General features: G+C 32.7%; 2 protein-coding genes across 5 annotated transcripts in view; both read left to right on the top strand.

Moving 5' to 3' along the window:
* RhoGEF64C (Rho guanine nucleotide exchange factor at 64C) overlaps positions 1 to 22,593 on the top strand; it is a 534,285-nt gene that overhangs the window by 420,530 nt on the left and 91,162 nt on the right. The window lies entirely within an intron of this gene.
* On the top strand, positions 8,213 to 8,803 carry LOC140446627 (uncharacterized). Its single transcript, XM_072539207.1, has one exon. It carries the CDS (start codon positions 8,213 to 8,215, stop codon positions 8,801 to 8,803), a length of 591 nt encoding a protein of 196 aa, XP_072395308.1.

The raw sequence follows: 22,593 nt of genomic DNA, 5'->3' as shown, positions 1-22,593 counted from the left end.
TGTCCATGAGAAGAAGGATCTTATCAGTCATCCACCTTTGCTTTATTTTTCATTTTTCTTTAGTCAGAATTTTCTTCACAGGACCTGTTATCGCCATTTTTACGTTTTGCCATTTTTTATCTATGTTGTTCGTTGGCTGAGATGTTTCTTTTTCATGAAGTGTTTTGAAATTATTATTAATACATTTTGGCAGTTTCTCCTTTACCTCCAGGTTACATAAATGACTGACGTCTATCTGATTTGCTCTTCTTTTCTGCTTCAATCTTTTTAGTTTAATACTCATTTGCGCTATTAGAGGGTTATGGTCTGAAAAGACATCTGTATCGTTCGTTTATCAGTAAAAAATCAATCTGGTTTCGAATTATTCTTTTGCCATTGTCCTGGGGTGATTTCCACGTATAAAGTCTTCTCTTTGGTAAGTTGAAGAATGTATTAGATGCAATCATGTTATTCTCCTGGCAGAATTAAAGTAGTCTGTCACCTCGTTCATTTCTTTTACCGAGTCCGTATTCTCCTACATGTTTTCCACTTTTTTCCTTTACCAATTTTTGAGTTAAAATCACCTAGAATTACGGTAATGTCTCGTGGTTTCGTCGATTTTAATACTTGATTGATTTCTTCGTAGAATTGTTCAATTTCGTCCTCGGATTTATCTGCAGTAGGTGCATAGATCTGTATGATATTTAGTTTACTTGTGTTTATGTGTAATTAAAGAAATAAGACCCGATCTGATAAGAAATTACTACACCTAACATTTACCACGCGTAGGATCAACTCTTCAGACTTGACTACGTAGTACAAGATCACATTTACCGCACAACTGCAAAGCATCGATTATTGTTGACAGGATGTAACTTTTTTTTTTGATACCATTTCGTTTTGCTTATGAATGTTTTTGGCATATACCACAAGCAACGTTAGGTCTGCCTAATAGCTGATAGATTAATATATTTTTCATAAATATGTTGAACTGACTTTTCTCCTAGATGTTTCAACTCACGTACAGTGTCGTTTGTCCAGTTATCGTCTCCAGTAAGTAACAAACAAAATTCAGCATTTTTTTTTCAATTCTGCACAACCTAACGTTTTGTCGTTAAGATTTGACTTATATCAAAATTCTGCGTAAATCCTAATTCATTATTATAACCAAGTTGCACTTATCTAAAATTCAATACCGGCATAGGTCGTTAATTTTTTTAATATGTACCTGCCTTGTCGCCAAACTCAAAAACTTTGGTTTTATTAATTTACACATCTCCATTGTCATTTCTTCCCCCATTGTCTTCTACTTAACTTTATCAACAAAAAACAATTATGTAGTAGATATCTAAGTGTAGTACTTGAATGAAAGGTTTTATCTTTTTATCTTAAGTTTTCTAAACACTTTTATAATTGCGGTAGCTTCGTATATGTAAAGCGATGTGCTTCTAAAAAAACATAGATATTGCGTGCCATTCCCATGGTAACCGCATGCTTTTATCGGACGTCATGAAATTAGCCCAAAATATAGGGCGAACGCTTAAAACAAATATAATTATTACCAAATTTATTTCGGTTAGGTAAATATATTTCAATCAAATTAAAATTTAACATAAATGTGAATGAAGACTCAACAAAAAAGTGTGAATGTGATACATGAAAATATAAAACACAATTAATTGTTTGAACATCATTTTTTAGGGAGACCAGCGCCTCGTAGCCCTCCCTCACCACCCGTCACTGGCGAATGAGTAAAACTTGAATTTAATATAAAAAAGTGCAGCAGTATCAATAGAATCGCTCATATATTTTCTTGAAGTTAAAAATTAAAAATAATTTCCTGATACTCCCTAACTCAAGTACAAACATTTAATACACACTTAAGTATTTCAAGCATCCTACAAGTTGCTATTTATGTTATGGGTATCAAATAAGGAAGGTATAAAATGTAATTCTGGGTGATCCGTTGAATGTAATACAAGATAACTGTAACGATCCCACACATAACCCTGATCCAAAAGTAAATGTCTAAGGTCAGTCCTCGCCCTCACGCATATTCTTTTATCTGTTAATAAACTTCGTGTTTACTTTCCAATGATCTTGAATTAAAATTGCACAGAAGCTGTAAATATCTTCGTTGCTAAGTAAATATACATCAAATAATATATTATTTTAAAAACCTTATCGTACCTTCTTATTCATATTTTTAAAATGTCTTCTTAATTTGCATCTTGTTCTTCTTAAAGTAGAGGTCAGCTATAATTTTGAACAGTTTTTTTAACGATATACTGTGAAACACGGACAATTATAAAACAAGTCAAGATAACCAAAGGGTTTGCGAGCTTTTTCTTCTTCTTCTAGTGCTTATCTAATTCGTTATATATATCCTTTTCTAATTTTGGCAATCATTCTGGCAGTGATTGCCTTTTATCTGTCTGTCACTTCTTATTCATGTACGCGTATACTACTTCGTTTTTCCATGCACAGATATTAAAATTCTCTATTCTAAAAAAGTATTAAATGCAGAGTAGATATTCTTTTTTGGCACTAGTAATTTAGCATTCATAATTATCATATTAAAACGACACTTTCCTATTTAAGGCGTGTTCTCAGCAACTATCATAAATCATAGATGCGATCAATCGTAAAAATTAAGCACTTTCTCATTCATCTTTTCGGAGTCTTAATTTTGACGCTTAATAGTATTAAATTTGCATGATGGAACATAATGTACAGTTGTACACCTGTACAACTAATAGGAGTAATAGGTCAGTGGCAGTTCGTTAACTAGGATAAATGGATATGGGAAAAAATGTAGAAAGAGTAATTCTCAAATGATATAATAACAATTACCTTTAGATTGTATGTGGATGTGGGAGGCCAAGAACGCGAAGTCTATAAAAGATAGTCGCAGATACAGGGAGATAGATTCACATTCGGTATTATAAATATTATAGCTCGAGGAAAGGTGGAATAAACGATAAGTTTAACTCATATACAAAAAAGATATCAAGTCAAGAGTGTTAACAGTAGAGAGCTGCAAAAGAATGCAATAAGCAATTTTAGAAATCACGTCAATAAAGACCATGGGATGATATAGAATTATGATGAATGCAATTTAAACAAGTAATACAGCATACGGTTGGCTCAATCAGTAGTATAAATAGAATAACGAAAAAGATCCAAGATGAATCCAATGAAAATCAATAATATTGATAGCAAAAAGTTATATGACTATAAAAAAGAGTGGTAAAAAAGTTTTACAGACAATAGAGGAAGCTATTTCCAAATAAAATGGTAGCAATATTAAAAAATTGTAATAAATATAGCAATTAAAAAGTAAATTAACTCAAAATAAAGCTAACGAAAAGTATTACAATGACGAAGTGGGGTAATTGATGGAAGTAACAAGTACTATGCTGAAAAGGAAGACCAGATATTTTAAAAGGAAGGTACAGGAAGAGGAATATTTATAGCAGTAGACGAGTATTAATAAAGACTAATATTTTTCCCTAATAACTATGTTGTTTAATAAACAATTAATTTGCTCATTTAAAACTGAGTGTTCTCTTGCACTTGCCTCATTATAAATATAGCGGCGGTGCATGATCTTCCCGACCTAAAACCTTGCTGTTCTTCTGCTAGTGTTATTATTTCATTCAATTTATTTGTTATCGTTATCACTTTGGTTGTTAATTTGAGTGTTGTGTTTAATAAATTAATTCCTCTGTAATTTTCCGGGTCCGATTTGTCTCCCTTTTTGAAGAGAGGTATTAGGATGGTTGATCTCCATTCTTGAGGAATTCTGTTTTGTTCCATTATTTTTTGAATTAGTTTTAGTAGTTGTTTGGTCAGATCTGGTCCTCCATACTTTAGGAGTTCGTTCGGTATTCTGTCCTCTCCTGGTGATTTTCTATTTTTTAATTTCCTTAATGCTCCCTTTACCTCTTCCTCCTCAATATTTATTTCTTCGTTTGTCGTCACCTCTGGTGTTGGTGGTTCATCATCGTCACCTTTAGCAAACAGGGATCGATAGTAGTCTACCCACGTTTCCTTCTGAATGTGTTTCGTTTTTATTAGTTCGTTTATCTTTTTTCTTTGTCCTCTGCCAGTGTTCCTTTTTTATTCGTCTAACCGAAGTGTTCGTTTCATTTCTGATTCGTTCATAGTGGTTGTATGCCTGTTGTGTTTGTTGTGTTCTGTATTGTAAAAAGGCTTTCTTCTTTTCTTCACATTTTGTCTTCACTTTCTCTCCAAACCATGTTTTCCTTTTTGATATGTTAGTGTTTGTTACTTTCCCCTCTCCAAGTGATTCTGTTGCTGCGTTAATTATATTATTTTTGAGTTTTTCCCAGCTTTCCTAGAGGTATGCAAGAGATATACCTCTAGGAATAATCAAAACGATTGAAAATATCTACCAAAACAACACAATAAAAGTAAAAGTAGAAGAAGAACTAACCGACCCTATTGAAGCTGGCAATGGGATAAGACAGGGAGATTCCCTGATTCCTCTATTGTTTAACCTGATTATGGACGAAATAATAAAAAAGTAAGAACTAAAAAAGGATACCAAATGGGAGAAAAACAACTTAAAATAATCTGCTATGCAGACGACGCAATACTACTTTCTCAAAGTGAAGATGATTTACAACGTATGCTGCACCAATTTAGTATAACCGCCAGAAAATTTAACATGTTAATTTCCCCAACAAAGACAAAATGCATGGTTATAACAGCAAATTTACTAAGATGTAAATTGGAGCTGCAAGGTCAGATAATAGAACAAGTGATGGAGTTTAAATATCTAGACATCACATTATCTAGCTACGGAAAGCTCGAAACCGAAGTGAAAGATCAAGTGAATAGAGCAAACAGAGCCGCAGGCTGCCTAACCGAAACAATATGGAGAAATAAAAATATCGGGAAAGAAACGAAAGGCAGAATTTACAAAACAGTCATCAGACCAATAATGACATACGCAACAGAAACAAGACCTGACACAGAGAGAACAAAAAGGATGTTAGAAACAGCACAGATGAAAACACTTGAAAAATTGATGGCAAGACACTATGGGACAGAGCTAGAAGTACAGATATACGACATAGATACAAGGTGGAGAAATTAAAAACTGGGTAAGAAATAGAAGAGTAGAATAGAACGATCATATAAACCGAATGACAACAAATAGAGTATGTAGTTAAGACGGCAAGAGACGGTTCCCCAATAGAAAGACGATCAGTAGGAAGACCACGTAAACGATGGAATGACAACTTACTGGAGGCACATTGAAAAACAGACAGAGTCATGTCTATAATAAAAGAAGAAGAAGAAGAAGAAGAAGTTGAATGTACTGGTGAAACTTGTGGTCCAAAAAAATAAGTTATTCCCGTGACTTAACCCGACCAGGTATCTGACAATTTGTTTGAGTTTTATGAACCTCGATAACGCAAACCTTTATGTTAACACTTTAAGGTAAACAAAGCATTTTAAAAATTACCGGTAAAAAGTTAAGCCTTGTTAACGAAATTAGAGGTAACTAGCGGACCAATTCGATATCGAGTTTTGTAAATGAAATTTGACTAATAAAAACGAAACCGGAAGTCGACCTCAAAACCGGAATGCAATTTTTAGTTCATCAAATGTCGACATGGATATTCATATAACCGGAAGTACATATTTAGATTCGTCTCGACGAGACCTTTCGATCCATATATACATTGTGGGGTCTAAAACTTAAAGTAAATTTTAACTTCCGGTCATCTCACAACCGGAAGTGAATTTTTGTACCAAAAGTATATCTTGACAATCTCATACGTAATACTAATAATATTCCGAAAAAATATTTTAATTATCTAATATGGTTTTTGAGTAAAGTGGTGGACAAGAAAAGGGCTTAGCGTTTTAGTATATAAGATTTTTTGATAAAACACTTCTATAGCATAAGGGAGAGTGTTTCTATCAACAGAATTTAAAAAAAGGTAGACAAACCACTTACAGCATTGCGAAACTTTTTCTTCTGCTTAAAAACTTTTAGAATAACTTTTTCGCTATTCCCAGAGACAAATAATTTTTTATTTGTGGAAAGCTAGAATTCTGTCACATAAGAAAAAAATTTGTCCTACGACAATTAGGGATGAAGTTAGTCACTTTAAATTCATAGCTTGTTTTTTCAAAACCAATTAAGAATCCTAATTAGTAACATTTAAAAGGTCAAGTACTAAAGTTTAATTTTACAATTTTAAAAAATATTGCCTTTGAAAAGAGTCGTCTACAAAACTTACGAGTAGCGGAGGGGTGCTTTAAAATTCGCGCTGTAAAGTATATTTCCGGTTCTTGTTTATGTTTATGTGACAAACAGGAACTTTGATTGAAAAAAAGTACTCATTAGAAAAGTGTCGATAAATTTCAGCTCCGAATAAAACGTGTTTTTTTGTTTGTACTTGTGAAATTAAAGTGTTTTTTAATTAGAGAAGAGAAAAATTGTAAGTCCAATTTTTATTTGATCCATATAAAACCATTTAAAGGATTTTATCGAAAACTAAAAAACAGAAGATCTATTTTTATTTCAAATAAAAACGCCGATTAGCCGGCTTAATTACCTTAAGTCAGTAGCGGCTCTAGTATTAATACTATAAAATGAAGAAAATAAAAATTAAAAATGGATAACAATTTAAAAACTGACACAGTAATCACCAAACCATTATTAACATCTTCAGCACCAACCTCTTCTTCAACATTAACCTACTCTAATGCCGTAAGCAACTTTAACTTTCCATCCAAAGAACAAGCAATTGTTTTGTAATCCGTACCGGATATAAAAATATACGAATACATAACAGCAATAGGAACTTTAGTACAACCAAAAAATATTATCTTTGCGTCCAGAATCTCAAGTAACAGAGTATGCATTGATCTCAGTAACACTACAATCTTAGAAAAATTACTACATAATCACAAATCCGTTTCAATACAAGAAAACGACATAGAAATTAAAAGATTAATTACTCCCGCGAGCCGACTAGTGATATCAAATGTCTGCCCCAGTATTAATTCCAAACACTATTATCGAAGAAGAGCTCAAAAAATTGGAGCTTATTGCAGTGTCTAAAATAATATTTTTAAAAGTTGGCATGCCTAAATCTGAATACAATTATATATTAAGCTTTAGGCGTCAAGTATTTGTTGCTCCAACATCTAATATGCATATCCCAAATTCACTTCTAATATCTCATGACAATACCCCTTACAGAATTTATCTTTCCTTAGATGGCCTAAATTGCTCTATATGTAATACCACAGGACACAAAGATGAAAACTGCACTATCGAACCAATTAATATACAAAATATTGACCAGCTATCTCAATCTATAAATGTTAATACATATTTCTAAAACAGAAAATTATTAAATAAATCAAACAATTCTTACATCAGAAACCCTCATCAATCCAGTGCTCCTGCTACTTCTTCGACCAGACCACTACCAAATACCTCTTCCAACTCACAAAACCTACCCGAATCACTATCTAATAATACCAACATAATATCACATACTTCTATAAAAAGACAAATGTCAACATATCCTGAAATAATAGAGTAAGAAAATCAAAAAATAATAATTCCTGCTCCAAAGAAATCTGCACCTAAAAGGATTAAAAAAGCTTTGAAAATCGAAACCTCAATGAAACCTATATCAGCCATTTTATCGTCGGCTACTACTCCTTACACACTAAAATACACAGAACTATGCGACTATACACACTACAAATGCTCTAGGTTCAAAGTTTCCTGAAAACGTAGCAAAGGTTTATACAAATGACCTAGAAGGACTTAGCGCTGAATTGCAAATGGTACACACAAACACCAACCACCGACGTCTTAAAAACAACATTTTAAGAATCTTAAAAAAGATACATGAAACAGACAACTCTTCTATTACTGAAGAAGAAAGCGACGGCAACTCTATCCAATAACCAAGTTCATGGTTCAATGGAATTTGAATGGCTTTTACAGCCATATCGAAAACTTAAAAATATTAATAAATGAATTCTCACCTTTAGTAATATGTTAACAAGAAACACAACTTTCTAATAATAATGTAAAATTTAAAAACTATACAATATACATCAAAAATAGACCGATGCAGCAAATAGCTAGCGGTGGTGTTGGCATCTTTGTGAAATCTATGGTCAAGCTGTTGCAGTCTCAATAGTTCATCATTTCAAAATTAAAATAATGCAGTGTATATTTACTACATCCGGAAGAATCCATACTCCTAGAACTACGAAAAGTGAACAAATTCCATCTCCTAAATTAATTCTTGCTGACACAAATTGTCATAACGAATCTTGGGGATCTGCGAAAACTGACAAACATTTCAAAACTCTATTAGAAATAATTAACAACCTCAAACTGGTGCTATTAAACACAGGAATGCCTACCCGTTTCAACTCATACAATGGCACGTTTTCAATCATCGATTTATCCCTCAGCATTTCAATTTTAGCACCACTACTTAAGTGGAATTCCACACTTTCCCACTTATTTGACAGCGACCATCTACCAATTTTGATTACTCATATTAAAGACACAAACATTAATACAAAACCATATGAAACATGGAAATTAAAATCAGCCGACTGGGAAAAGTACACTAGTTTAATAACTGAACGAATGAAAGACTTCATAATATTAGAAGATATAAACATAACAATGACAAATTTTAATGATATCCTAATAGATTCGGCCAGAGAAGCGATTGGAAAACTAAAGCTACCACAAAATCACCTCTACCCTGGTGGAATATCGAAAGAGAAACTTCTTTGAAACAAACAAAATACTCCTTTAATATATTGAAAAAACACAATTCCGAAACTAACTTAGCTAGATTTAGAGCGTTAAGAGCCAGATCCAGATTTCTAATCAAAAAATCTAAAAAAGATAGCTGGCCCAATTATGTCTCATTAATAAATTAAATTGAAAATAAAAAGCTCAACCAAAATTAATCATATCGACACCATTGCTACAGATAACTTAATTACTTCAGATAAACTAGAAATTGTAGAAATCTTAGATGATCACTATCAATTATATTTGAGCAATGATCAATAAAACTCTACATTCTTAAAACCCAAAGAAAAAACCGAATTGTCACAAATCAAAATAGAAGATATTTTATGCCCTCTCAATATACCGATTACACTAGACGAGTTAAACGAAAGCCTAGGCAATGCTAAAAAAACATCTTCAGTACCTGATGATATTCCACCAATATTTAGTAAGAACTTACCTGAAACAATAAAGAAAATTTTAGTTGATATCTTTAACAATATTTACACAAATAAATCGTTTCTTTCAATATGGCGTCAAGCAATTATAATTCCTTTTTTAAAAATATATAAGCCAAAAAACTTACCATCCTCCTATCATCCAATATCTCTCACCAGTAATATTTGCAAAGCCATGAAGAGAATATTGAGTAAAAGACTGAAATGGCACTTGGAAAAGAAAAAACTTTTTACTCCAATATAAAGCGGATACCGTTCAGACAGATCGACAGCTGATAACATTGTTGCACTAGAATCCGAAATTCATAAAGCATTTACAAATCTACAAAAACTGGAAAATAGATGGTAACTTTCTAGCTTTGACCAAAAACTTTCTTCAAAACAGGTCCATACAAGTAAAAACGAATGGATTCACGTCAACATCGAAATCACTCCATAATAAAATTCCTCAAGGATCGGCCTCAATTCCGATATTATTCTTAATCACAATAAATAATATAACAAACCACATAAAGCTTTCCGTAAAATCGGAACATTAAAAAGCTTAGAAATGTTGTCTTTAGAGACTGGTTTACCTTTTTCAACTGAGAAGACTAAAGTAATAATGTTTGACAAAAGAAGAGCAGAATATAACTTAAACCTGAATCTAAATGGTCATTCTATGAAACAAGTCCGCGAAATCAAATTTTTGGGTGTAATATTTGACTCACAACTCACATGGACTTCACATATCAACAATTTGATCAAATCCTGTTAACAAAGAATAAACTTACTAAGAGTTTTATCCAATCACAAATGGGGTTCAGATACTAAAATTCTTCTAAATTTATACATACATTAATAAGAAGCAAACTCGACTACGGATGCATCCGTTATCAAACAGCAAATAAAAATCAACTAAAAAAACTGGATGTTATTCAAAACACATCTCTACGACTAATCTTTGGAGCCTTTAGAACTACTCCAATAAGAAGCCTTCAAGTGCTAGCAGGATAAATGCCACTATATCTCAGAAGACAATATATGTCACTATGCTACGCTTCAAAAATTCTAAGCGCATAGGATCAAACCTTTCTCGCAAGTTTAGTATCGGAAGAATTACTAGAACAATACACAAATTACACCACCAAGACATTACCATTTGACGAACGAGTTTAAAGACTACCGTATGATATCAATAAAATCACCTTGACACCCATAAAAATATACCAGACACCTCTCTGAACAGTTTTTTACCAATAGTAGACCTCTCCTTACTTATTCATGGTAAGCATTCACACATTTCTGCTAAGGTCAGGCTTCAGTATCATGCAAATTTACTTAAATATTCCACTTACAAATTTTTCTTCACTGATGCATCCAAAGATTGCAACGGATTAGCAGCTGCTACTGTATCAGAAAACGTAATTTCTGCCACTAGATTAACTGACGGCTGTAGTATTTATACCGCACAGCTCCAAGCAATACTTGACGCACTAACTCATTGTAAAACCACAAATAAAAAACAAATACTAATATTATCAGATTCATTAAGTTCTTTACAAGCCTTTAAACATATTTATCCTACACACATCAATAAATTCCTAATTAAAGACCCGTTGCAACAGCTACAATTTTTAGGGAAAACCATATCATTCATGTGGGTCTCATTCCATGTCGGAATAACTGGTAATGAGCTAGACAAAACAGCGTTTGAAGCAATAAACAATGTGAACAATCCGACTACAACAGGTATACCAATATCAGATACTACAACTTTATTCAAGACTCATGTAAATAAAATCTGGCAGGAAATATGGGATCAAACAAACACAAATCTTAAAAGCTTCAAACCTGATGTATCTTCAAAAAATCTTCCTATACCACCAAAACGAAAAGACCAGGTAATTATCAGCAGACTCTGGCTTGGGCAAACACGACTTACGCACGGCTACATAATCTCCAAAGAACCACTACCAATGTGCCAAAGATGCCAAACACCTTTCACAGTTAACCACATAATAATAAAATGTCCAGAGTAAACCTCAGCCAAAGCGATAGTCTAGATACCCAACAGCCTGAAAGAAGCACTAGTTACAAAATTCAATGAATTTCATTTTTGTTACATGTACATACATGAACATTGTACCATATTGTTGTAAGTCATGACTTTTAAAATGTATCTTATTTGTTCTATTTGTATCATAAACCTACCGCTAATAACCCTAGTGGTTGATGCGGATAAATAAAATAAAAAAAAAAACTAAATGAACTTTCACTTTAACATTTCCGTTAAGACCAGGAGCCGTTCTCTCTCCTGCTGTCACCCACTATGTAGCTTCTTTAAATTTATAAAATATTTTAAACTGTTTGTCCTTTGTCTCGTGTTGTGTAAGTGTATTATTTAATGTTTATGACATTCACGAAATTTTTGGATAGCCTAATTTTGACCAAATGCCCCTGAAGATGCTCTATGAGCGAAAGTACTTTGGCAAGATTTAATAAAAAACTGTTCTCGATATCTGTCTTTTATTTGATTAAAGAATAAAGTAATTTAATTTCAAGTATTTTAATGAGAATACTAGAATAAATTATTTTCTTCTAGTTTTCAATGTAGTAACTTTATAATAACTACAAAATTTTTAAGAAGATATTTAAAAATCTTAGTTTTTAGTTGGGTTATGTAAATTATAGTTTACGGTATATTAGCGTTTTGACAAATCTGTAAGACAAATAACGGAACGCGGAAATATATTAAATAGGGAATAGTTTCAACGTTGCTCACTTCAAACTCTTTGTATACATCAAATGTAGATAGCCTTGAGACTGTCAATGCGGGTTAGGCCCTCCAATTACGTTGGTATTAGAAATAAAAAACGGGGAGTGTAAAGAATGTAATAAAAAGTATTTGATTTTAAATTTTATTGCAAGTAAGATAGTTTTTTCTTAAGATCATGCAATACTAAGAAGGAAGAATTTTTGTGACAATGGTTAATTGCGTAATGAACAGGTACTTATCTTCAGTTATTAGTATGTTTAAAAACCGTCAAAATTACCAGGTAGTTTTTGCTTATAGTTAAGTAAGGAAAAAGAAGCAACAAATACAACAAATGCAAACAATTTACGAATAATCTTTTAAATATTAAAATAATTCATCATAATCAATCATAATAAAAATTATCACAATCAATATAAATGTTAATAGAAAGGATGCCGAACTATTATAGCAACAAAATTTGAAAGGGCCAAAACAGACATATATACATATAAATATCAAAGAGTAAAAAAATTTCTGGATATCGCATATTTCCTGATCCTCAGCGGAATGGGTACTCTAATTAGAAAGGACAAGTAAAAGTATAGGCTGTCTAATTAATAGAAATATATCAAACAATTTTTACTACAAAATCCTTTGTAAAAGATAAATTTTTTTTAAAACAGAACCCTTACGGGCAATTCACAGAACGTTTTTGGAATAAATATTCCATTTTCCAGTGCTGCTACCTAAAATAAGTATAAAAACTTTAATTAAGAAAAATGTGAAAAGTTAAATTTTAACTAAGGTTAAAGCAAATGTGGTGTAATACTTAATAGCCATTGCCGATAGTTATGTAGGTTGTTATGGCACTTTATGGCAACGTAAGCTCTCAACAAGGGTTACTGGTCCGGAGATGTAGTCTCTAAACGGACTTTATTTAGCAACTTATCAAAATAATATTGTAGAACGGATATATGGACTATGAACAAGTTGATTTAACCAGATGTATGTGCCATAATATGACTCTATCCAACGGTTTCATAATTGAATATGGGAAAAATTACATCCAACAGTATAAAATATCAATAGATTGGGGTAAAATGTATTCTACCTTGTAAGTCAATTGTTAAACAGATTGTATTAATCGGAAATCATTAAAAATTACTGTTATTAAAGGCAGGCCCGTTCCTAGGGTAGTGAGCGCCTGCGTGCAGGATTTTTTGTGCGCCCCCATATTATGTTTTTAAGATACCTATATCATAACATGTTCTTGTGATATGATTGAAAATACGATATGAATATAAAAAGAAAAATAAAACCATGTTTGAAAAAAGGTTTTATTTTCAAAATTAAATGAAGAAAAAAGGTCATTTTAAAACAATATTATTATGTAAGTTAACAGTAAGAAAGAAAACACTCAATTCGCAAATTAATAATGCATTCTGCAATATAACATGAAACAATAACGGAAAGGAGATACTCTCAATGCAAGAAAACGTTATTAAATAATACATATATACCAAGTGAAAAATAATTAAATACCAAATATTGGAATTACAACATAATACGTCGTGCTTTCACAGATGCAAGCTCATTAATAATTTCATTGTGATCAATGGCTTCACAAATTTTATTTTCAATTGAAATGACTGCCAAATCTGATAGCCTGTCTTGGCACATTGACGTTCTTAAATAATTTTTTATGAGCTTTAGCTTTGAAAAACTCGTTTCGCCACATGCCACCGAAATTGGAAGGGTCAGGAATATTCTCAAGGCTATAAATAGATTTTTAAACAAGGATTGTAAATTTTTTTTTGTTATATAATTTAAAATATCTATGGGGCGAATCCGAAGTTTTGCTAGAGTCTGTGATTAGGTTAAGAACTTTGTATGACAGAATTTCATTATGCAAATCAAGACCATCAATATCTTTGCATACGTTTCCTTCATGTTGAATTTGTAAAGCTAAATCCAAATCCATACATGATCTTTTAATCACATCAGAATCTAGATTTTGAAAATTACCCAAAAATCCAAATAAATCGTGGCACTTATCTATTCTTCCAAAGCGTCTTTGTAGGGATTGAATTGTTGTGTCCAAAATTTGAAAATAATAAAAATTCCTTAATTTATGTTTTGGATCGAATACTGTTTCATTTGTACCTTCATACGAAAATTGAAGCTTCGTCTTTCTTTGTTTTGAAATAATGGAAATGTTTGCTCTCCATTACTTTTTCTGATTCTCATTCATTTAAAGTTATATTTGGATTTTGGACCATTTTACTTACTATATTAACTTTTGTTAACAAATCATGCCAAATTATAATAGAAAAAATGAATTTGAACGTTTTAATTTTGTCTAATAGTGACCTTGCTGAATGTTTCGTGTTCATATCTCTTGAATTATCTTCCACCAAATGATGTAAACTTTTACAAATTTCGAGGAATTGAAACCTAAGAGGGCGAATGGCTTTGACTCTGCTTTCCCATCGTGTTTCACTTACTGATTTTAAAATTAAGTTTGGTACATTCCTTTTTAAAATGTTCCATCTGTATGGTGAAGCAGAAAAAAATGAACAACTCCTGAATAATTGAAAAAAAAACCTACAGTCTTATATGAAATTTTAGCTGCATCATTGACACTTAAATTAAAAGTGTGAGCTGAACAAGGCAAAAACATTGCTCTGGGATTAATTTTTAGAATTTGAGCTTGAAGGCCCACATTCTTGCCAGACATATTTGCCCCATTGTCGTAGCCCTGACCTCTCATGTCATCAAGGTTTATTTCAAATTTTGATAATATTTCTTCTTTTAAAAAATTGAAGAGCCCTTCTTCTGTATTATTTAAAACTTTGAAAAAATCCAGAAAGTGTTCTCTAATTTCGACTTCACATGGAGAACAATAAACGAAGCGAATTATGACCGTCAGCTGCTCAACATGGCTGGCATCTGGACATTCATCCAAAATAATTGAGTAATATTTTGTTGTTCTGAGGCAACTCAGAATTTCTTTCTGAATATTTTTTGACAATAAATGAATTATTTCATTTTAGAAGTGATTGCTCATGTAATGAGGCATATTTCGGCACAACCCTTTAGACCTTTGAATATTGCTCAGGTGTTCCATCATAATTGGATCGAATTTAGCAATAATTTCAACTAATTTCAAAAAATTGCCATTATTAGTCTCATAAAGATTCGTACTGTCACCCCTTAAAGCTAAATTTTGGCCAGCTAAATACTACACAATACAAATCATTCTTTTAATTATTTCACGCCATCGCTGTTTTTCAATTTCATAATATTTTTGTTCCTCTTTTTCAATAGTACATTCTTTACTCAAACGAGGCGAGCGGCTTTGACTTTTTTTGTTTTAGAAGTGAGAATATTTTTGTAATGGTAACCAAATATTTGGCGCCCCTAAAATTTAGCGCCTGCGTGCGGGGCATTCATTACATACCCGCCAGGAACGGCTCTGTAAAGATAGGCAAACATGAATACGTACATCTTCAAAATTATGTATGTATGTGTGGAGAAGTTTGGCTTCGACCTATGTTTATTAGCAACAGATCTTATTAATGAAATATTACTGACTTAAAATTAAATGTATTGTAATATATATATTTTTCAATAGTATGTACTTGTACGTATCAATTGTATTTTAGTGACTATCTCAATTTTTTTAAGCTTCTTCTTCTTCTTCAGTGCCTTATCCGGTCCGGATGTTGGCGATCATCAAGGCTATCATGGTTTTGTTGACTGCTCTGCGAAACAGCTCCGCTGAGGTCATCCCAAACCATTGTCGGAGATTTTTCAATCACGAGATACGACGGCGTCCCGGTCCTCTTCTGCCAAATACTTTACCCTGCATAACGAGTTGAAGAATTCGATATTTTTCTTCGTTCCGCATCACGTGGCCGAGGTACTCCTGCTTACGTTGTTTAATTAAATTAAGCACTTCTTTTTCTTTTGTCATGCGCTGTAGGACCTCAACGTTGGTGACATGGTCCACATAAGATATTTTTAATATCCTTCTGTATATCCACATCTCGAAGGCTTCGATTCGTTTTTCAGTGGCTTACGCCAGTGTCCAGGCTTCAACTCCATATAGTAACACTGGAAGAACGTAGCACCTCACTATCCGCATCTTGGTTCCCAAACTGAGATCATTGCAGCACAGCAAGGATCTCAACTTAATAAATGTAGACCGTGCCATTTCAATTCTGGATCTAATATCTTGAGCGTAGTCCCATTGTACGTTGAGGGTAGTTTCGAGGTAAGTGAATCTGTCGACTCTCTGGATCTCTTCGCTACCTGCCATTAGTGCCCCGGGATCTAAAGTTGTACGGCTGACAACCATGAATTTAGTTTTCTTAATATTGAGGTTCAGTCCGTATGTTACGCTCACAGTTCGCACTCGGTCTAGTAAGGCCTACAGATCGTTTAGGCTGGTTGCTAGTAACACAGTGTCATCGGCGTAGCGGATATTATTGATGTATTCACCGTTCACTCGGATTCCCATGTCTAGGTTTGTGAGGGCTTCATTAAAAATCTCCTCAGAGTATAATATATTGAAAAGAGTTGGCGATAGCACACATCCTTGCCTTACTCCTCGCATGATCTTCACTTGGTCGGTCAGCTGGTCTTCGACCTTGACTTGAGCACGCTGGTTCCAGTATAAATTCATGATGATCCGAATGTCCTTCTCATCCAATCCTACTCTTTATAGTGCGGTGACCGCGGTGATGCGGTAAATAGTTTTAAGCTATTTATGCTAAATATTTATTTTTGTTTTCCTGAGAAAATCAATTAAGAGATCATACACTGATTTGTCGAATGAGACAATTAAATCAACATGGATTTCAAGAAAATAATACTACTAATTTGGCAGTCCATGCATTTTATGCTCATTTAACCAGTTTGATTGATGCAGGCGAATATTCTATTGGAATATTTTGTGATCTTAGTAGGGTATTTGACCGTGTCAACCATGAAATATTATTTAAAAAACTAAAACAGATAGGTATTACAGGAAACTCTTTACAGTGGATTATGTCATTACTAAACGATAGACAACACTATGTGAGCCTGCAGATGAGGATAGAGGATTGTGTGACCAGTTGTAGATCTAGTCTTGTTACTACAAACATAGGTGTTCCCCAAGGATCTATAATCGGACCAATTCTCTTTGTCAATACATTAACGACATCGTACAAGTGGACAGAGCAGTAAATTTCACTATATATGCGGATGATACGTCAATTATTCTATCTAACAAATCCAACGTAATCCTAAAACATCAATATAATGATTTTCTTTCATCTTTATATTCTTGGTTTTGCAATAACTCGTTGTATCTTAATGCAGAAAAAACGCAAGTTATACATTTTCACAATAAACAAAAATACCTTTGAAATCTTCAGCTTATTTTTAACAACGTGCAAATAGCTACGGTGTCGTCAGGCAAGTCTTTGGGAATAACGATTGACGAAAGTTTGGATTGGAAGTTGCATTGTGGAGCAGTTGTTTCGAAGTTGAGTTCCATGAACTATCTAATTAGAAATTTAAAATATTTTCTGACGGAAAATCAGCTAATTATGATTTATTATGCACTCGTAGAGTCCAGGCTACGATACGGGATATGTTTTTGGGGTATGTCTCGTTATGCAAATGGTATTTTCGTCATACAAAAGAAAATATTGCGTTGTGTCGCTGGTGTCTCCCGACTAACTAGTTGTAGAAAATATTTTAGAAAATATAAAATTTTAACATTGGAGTGTCTATATTTTTGAATTATGTGTTTTTATTTTTAATAACTTACATCAGTTTAAAACGAGTGGTGATATGCATAATTTCAATACTAGATATTGTAATAAACTTTATATACCATTTTCAAAAGGTAATATTAAATTTAAATCGCCCAGGGTATACGGGCTACAGGTGTTTAATCATTTACCCACAGTTGTAAAGTCCACCAGTTCAATAAATGTATTTAAGAGGAATCTTAGGCAATTTTTATATGAAAAAGTGTTTTATACAGTCGAAGAATTTTTAGATCTTAGATATTAGCTGTATTTCATTTAGCTTTTAAATTTATTTCATGTCTTGTATAGTCTAGTTTAGTGTTTAGTTTTTAGCAATGTATATTTATGACTAATTCTATACAAACTATGTTTGTCAGAAAGAAAATAAAGAATTTGATTTGATTTGATTTGAAACATGATATATTAAATGGACCCGCAATGTGGAGTTTGTACAATTTATATAATAACTCTTTGGATGATCCCATGTATTTGGTATTTTCGGAAAATATGTGATTTAAGTCTTCCACTGAAGTGTTGCTACACTCACAAAAGGAGCTTTGAAAGCTCCAGCCCATCAATTTTAAACATATGGGCTAGAAAGGAACCATGATGAATTTTAATTCTAGTAATACTGGAGGCATATGATTTGGAAGGAGAAAAGGTTAGGTGAGGAATGCTATTGGGCAGAGTTTGATGAATTGACTAATAGTGAGTATTAGTAATACTTTATATAAAGTTTCCCATTTTTTCCTGGTATCTTTCTTTATTAGTGACAAGAAGTCATTATTACTTTTAATCGTTGCTTCTATTCTAGTATCACAAGCACTTTTGACTGCCATATCTTCTTCTTCATTGCCAGTAATACCTGCATGTCCCATAACCCAAAGAAATTTGATATTTTTTTGTTTCTGTATGAAAGACCATAGTTTAGATTTAATTGTTAGTATAATTTCGTTGTTAAAGTGTTTAATTGGAAATCCAATGAGTGCCTGCAAAACGGATTTGAAGTCAGAATTACAACTCTCTCAATTCAATTTTTTTCAAACCAATCCAGCGCTTTATTTATTGCTAAAGCTTCTGTTACAAAAATTGTATATATTTGAAATACGGTACTTCTACACGTATTGGATGGCTGGTATAACAAATGCAAAACCCACATTTGTTTTACTTTCAGACCCATCTGTGTAAATGTATACATCACTTCTAGCGTATTCCCTTAAGATCGTCAAAATTAAGGATAAACTTGGAAAATAATAAGGCCCTATATGTTAAAATCAATATTTCGACCATGAGAAATTTGATATGTGTAAGATGTTTATTATTTATTGCAGACTGAGGTTTAAACTCATTTATGTATTAATTTATAAAATATATAAACAAACAAAATTGATAGAAAAAAGGGATGAATAAAAGGGACTTTGTACTGAAGAAGGAGATGCAATTTTATATGGATGAATGTATGAATGAATATATGGATGGTTTTGATGTAAGTGTAATGTTTATCAAATGAATATTGTATATTTTCTCTGATTGATGATTAAATAAATTCTGAAATGAACTGAGTCTTCTTCTTAACGTGTCCCATTCCTATGGACATTGACAATCATCATGACCCATTTGACTCTATCTGCAGCCGTTCTGAAAAGTTCTGTTGTCGTTTTCCCACTCCATTGTATCACACTCTTCAGCCTCATCAATTCGTATTTCTCGTTTCTGAGTATGTGACCATGAACTGGGTATATGGGTAAAACATTAAATACGAGATCAAGATATGATTGTAATTTTATAAGTGTGGAGAACAATATCATCAATAGGAAAATTATATGGGAAAATACTGCGAGAAAAGATAGAGCAAGCGATAAAAGGCAACATCGGTGAGGATCAGGCAGGCTTCACGGGAGGAAGATCATGCATAAACCACATATACACACTGGAACAACTGTTGGAGAAGAAAAAAGTAAAAAATAGAGATATACCCTTGGCATTTGTGGGCCTGAGAAAGGCGTATGACTCTGTACCAAGGTCAGAACTATGGGAGGCAATGTACAAATTAGAAATACAGACGGAACTCATAGAAGCTACAAAAGCTCTGTATAAAGAAAATAAAGTGTCCATTAAAATGGGAACAAGAATCATAGGAGACTTCACCACAACAAAAGGGCTCCTGCAGAGTTGTTCCACATCTCCAACCCTACGGAACGAATATCTATATACGTTAAGCTCTGCAGACGATTAAGTAGTGATTACAAAAGACCAATACGACCTCAGCTACATGATGAAGAAACTACAAGAAGAATATATTAAGGCTGGCCTAGATATTAACCTCGCGAAAACAGAGTACCTATCTACAAGTGAAGAAGACATAGAAGATCTACAGATTGATGACAACGTAACAATCAAAGAAAAGGATAAATTCAAATACTTCGGGTTTATAATCATGAAAAAGGCAACAACAGAGGAAGAAATTACACAAAGATTAGGACAAACAAGAACAGCAATGGTGGGATAGACACCTAAATATGAAGATAAAAACGCAGATTGCTAAAACATTAGTGCAAAGTATTATGACATATGGGGCTGAAAATTGGATCATAAACAAGAAAAACAGCAGTAAGATAGTAGCAACAGAGATGGAATGCCTGCGAAGATGCTGCAGAGTAACAAGAATGGATAGGAGAAGTAACGACGAAATAAAGCAAGGAACATCAATAGAAACAGACATACTAAACATATATAGAACAAAAAAGACTAAAGTGGTATGGACATGTAAGAAGAACTGGCGACAGCAGATGCATAAAGAGAATAACCGAATGGAGCCCCATAGGAAGGAGGAAAAGAGGACGACCCCGAAAATCCTGGAGGGACGAAGTAGACGACGCCATGGGTAAGAGAGGCCTAAACGATGGAGAATGGAACAACAGAGAGAGATGGAAACGGTTGAGCGAGGGAAGGCAGTGAATACTAAAGAATCCCTAAATATATGTATGTGTGGAGGATTAGAGTAATGAGAAGTGAATACATATACACTTAGATAATAATAAGGCACGATATGTTAAAATCAACATTTGGTATCTGCAAAATTTGATATGAGGTCAAATTTGACCCCACGATAGTAGTTCAGGGATAAAAGACTGAGATCTCCAGAGATCTAACATCAAAATATCAGAAAATTATGTAAAAAGAAGAAAAATTTATGAAGATTTATCTAAATGTAAATGTATTGAGGGAGGACAAGGTAATGGAAGCAGTTTTATTATGGATAGTTTAAGTGTTACTGTAATGTTGTATCAAATGAATATAAGTTCAATTGTATGATTGGAATTCTTAAATAATCTTAAATTTGTACAAGAAATTTTTAAAAATATTTTACACTCAACACCTTATTTTTATAGCTAATGGTAATATATGTATATATATATATATATATATATATATATATATATATATATATATATGTATATATATATATATATATATATATATATATATATATATATATATATATATATATATATATTTATCAAATGCTAACAAAAGTGAATTTAACACTTTCTATTAGGCCAAGTTCATTTTAGATATTATTCAACGAGGTGCGGTTATCGACGGTAATCATATGCGTTATCTCTTTATTTGATTTGTTTATAACTAGTAATATAGCGACGGTATCTGCCGATCACTTTCTATTCGGTGGAAAATGAAAATAAATAATACTTAAAGTACGCCTGATTTGATGATATTGCATTTTTTAAATGGACAAGTTACTGTCTAGTCTTAAGTGGGTTCTATAATGGCAACAGGTGCTTGTGCAAAACACAAAATTACTTTAGAAAACAACTGTTGCTTTTTTAAATGAGTATGAAGTGTATAACCAATTAATAATACTTATTTATGTCGTAAGAGACATTACTTAAAAATTCTATAGTTTTTTGATGATCTTTTAAAATAGCAATATGCAAAATTTTACGAAACGACCTACAGTCACAGATTATTATCTAAATAACTCTCCGATTTCACAACTACCATAACAAATTACGCAGGTAGTGACAAATGAAATACTTAAAGGATCGATTTAGGTAAACATTCTTTGGTGATTTTTATTCTCATTGATCTGACATTAGTGCAAATAAAACTTATTTTACCTTCCATACAAATTTCCTTTACTTCAGCTAGTTCTTTGATTGATCTCGACTGGCTCCTCTTAGGGTAGAATATGGATTATATTATTATTAATATTATTATCCAGCTTAAAGCAGGACGGTTCATAATCCCTATAAGGAGAAAATTCACTTATTTCAAATACCTGCGGAATTAAAAGATTGACTTCTGGTGAGACTCTTTTCGTGTTATCGAGCCCTTGGTGACAGGGTATGTAGGATTGTCTTCCAAAAATTTTCGTACGCATCTGCACTTGAAAGTAGTGCAGTTTTCGGCATGATCTGGCAATAATGTTTACTCAGGTTTAGCTGCTTTATGTTTTCTTAAAAGTTTATCGGAATAACATCCGTCATAGAGAAAATAATAGGTACTGTCTGGGTCCTTTCCATTCTTCATTGTCTCCATTGTCTCCTTATTTGCATTTCCAGATCTCTGTACTTTGCGATCTTTTTGTTGTATTTAACACGCAGATTATTGTTGTTAGGTACATTGTTGTTGTTGTACATTAATTAATGTCGATTGTCTAGTTAATAGCAACATTAGTATGAGATCCGGTATATTATGTGCCACTGGTTGGTCTATGAGTATAGTGAGGTCCCAATATAGCTTGTAGTTGTAATTATTAAGCATACT

The sequence above is a fragment of the Diabrotica undecimpunctata genome, chromosome 7 (genome assembly GCF_040954645.1).
Source record: "Diabrotica undecimpunctata isolate CICGRU chromosome 7, icDiaUnde3, whole genome shotgun sequence".
NCBI classification, from domain to species: domain Eukaryota; kingdom Metazoa; phylum Arthropoda; class Insecta; order Coleoptera; family Chrysomelidae; genus Diabrotica; species Diabrotica undecimpunctata.
The sequence above is the reverse complement of the archived record's forward strand: the minus strand, read 5'-3'. Positions and strand labels throughout refer to the sequence as shown.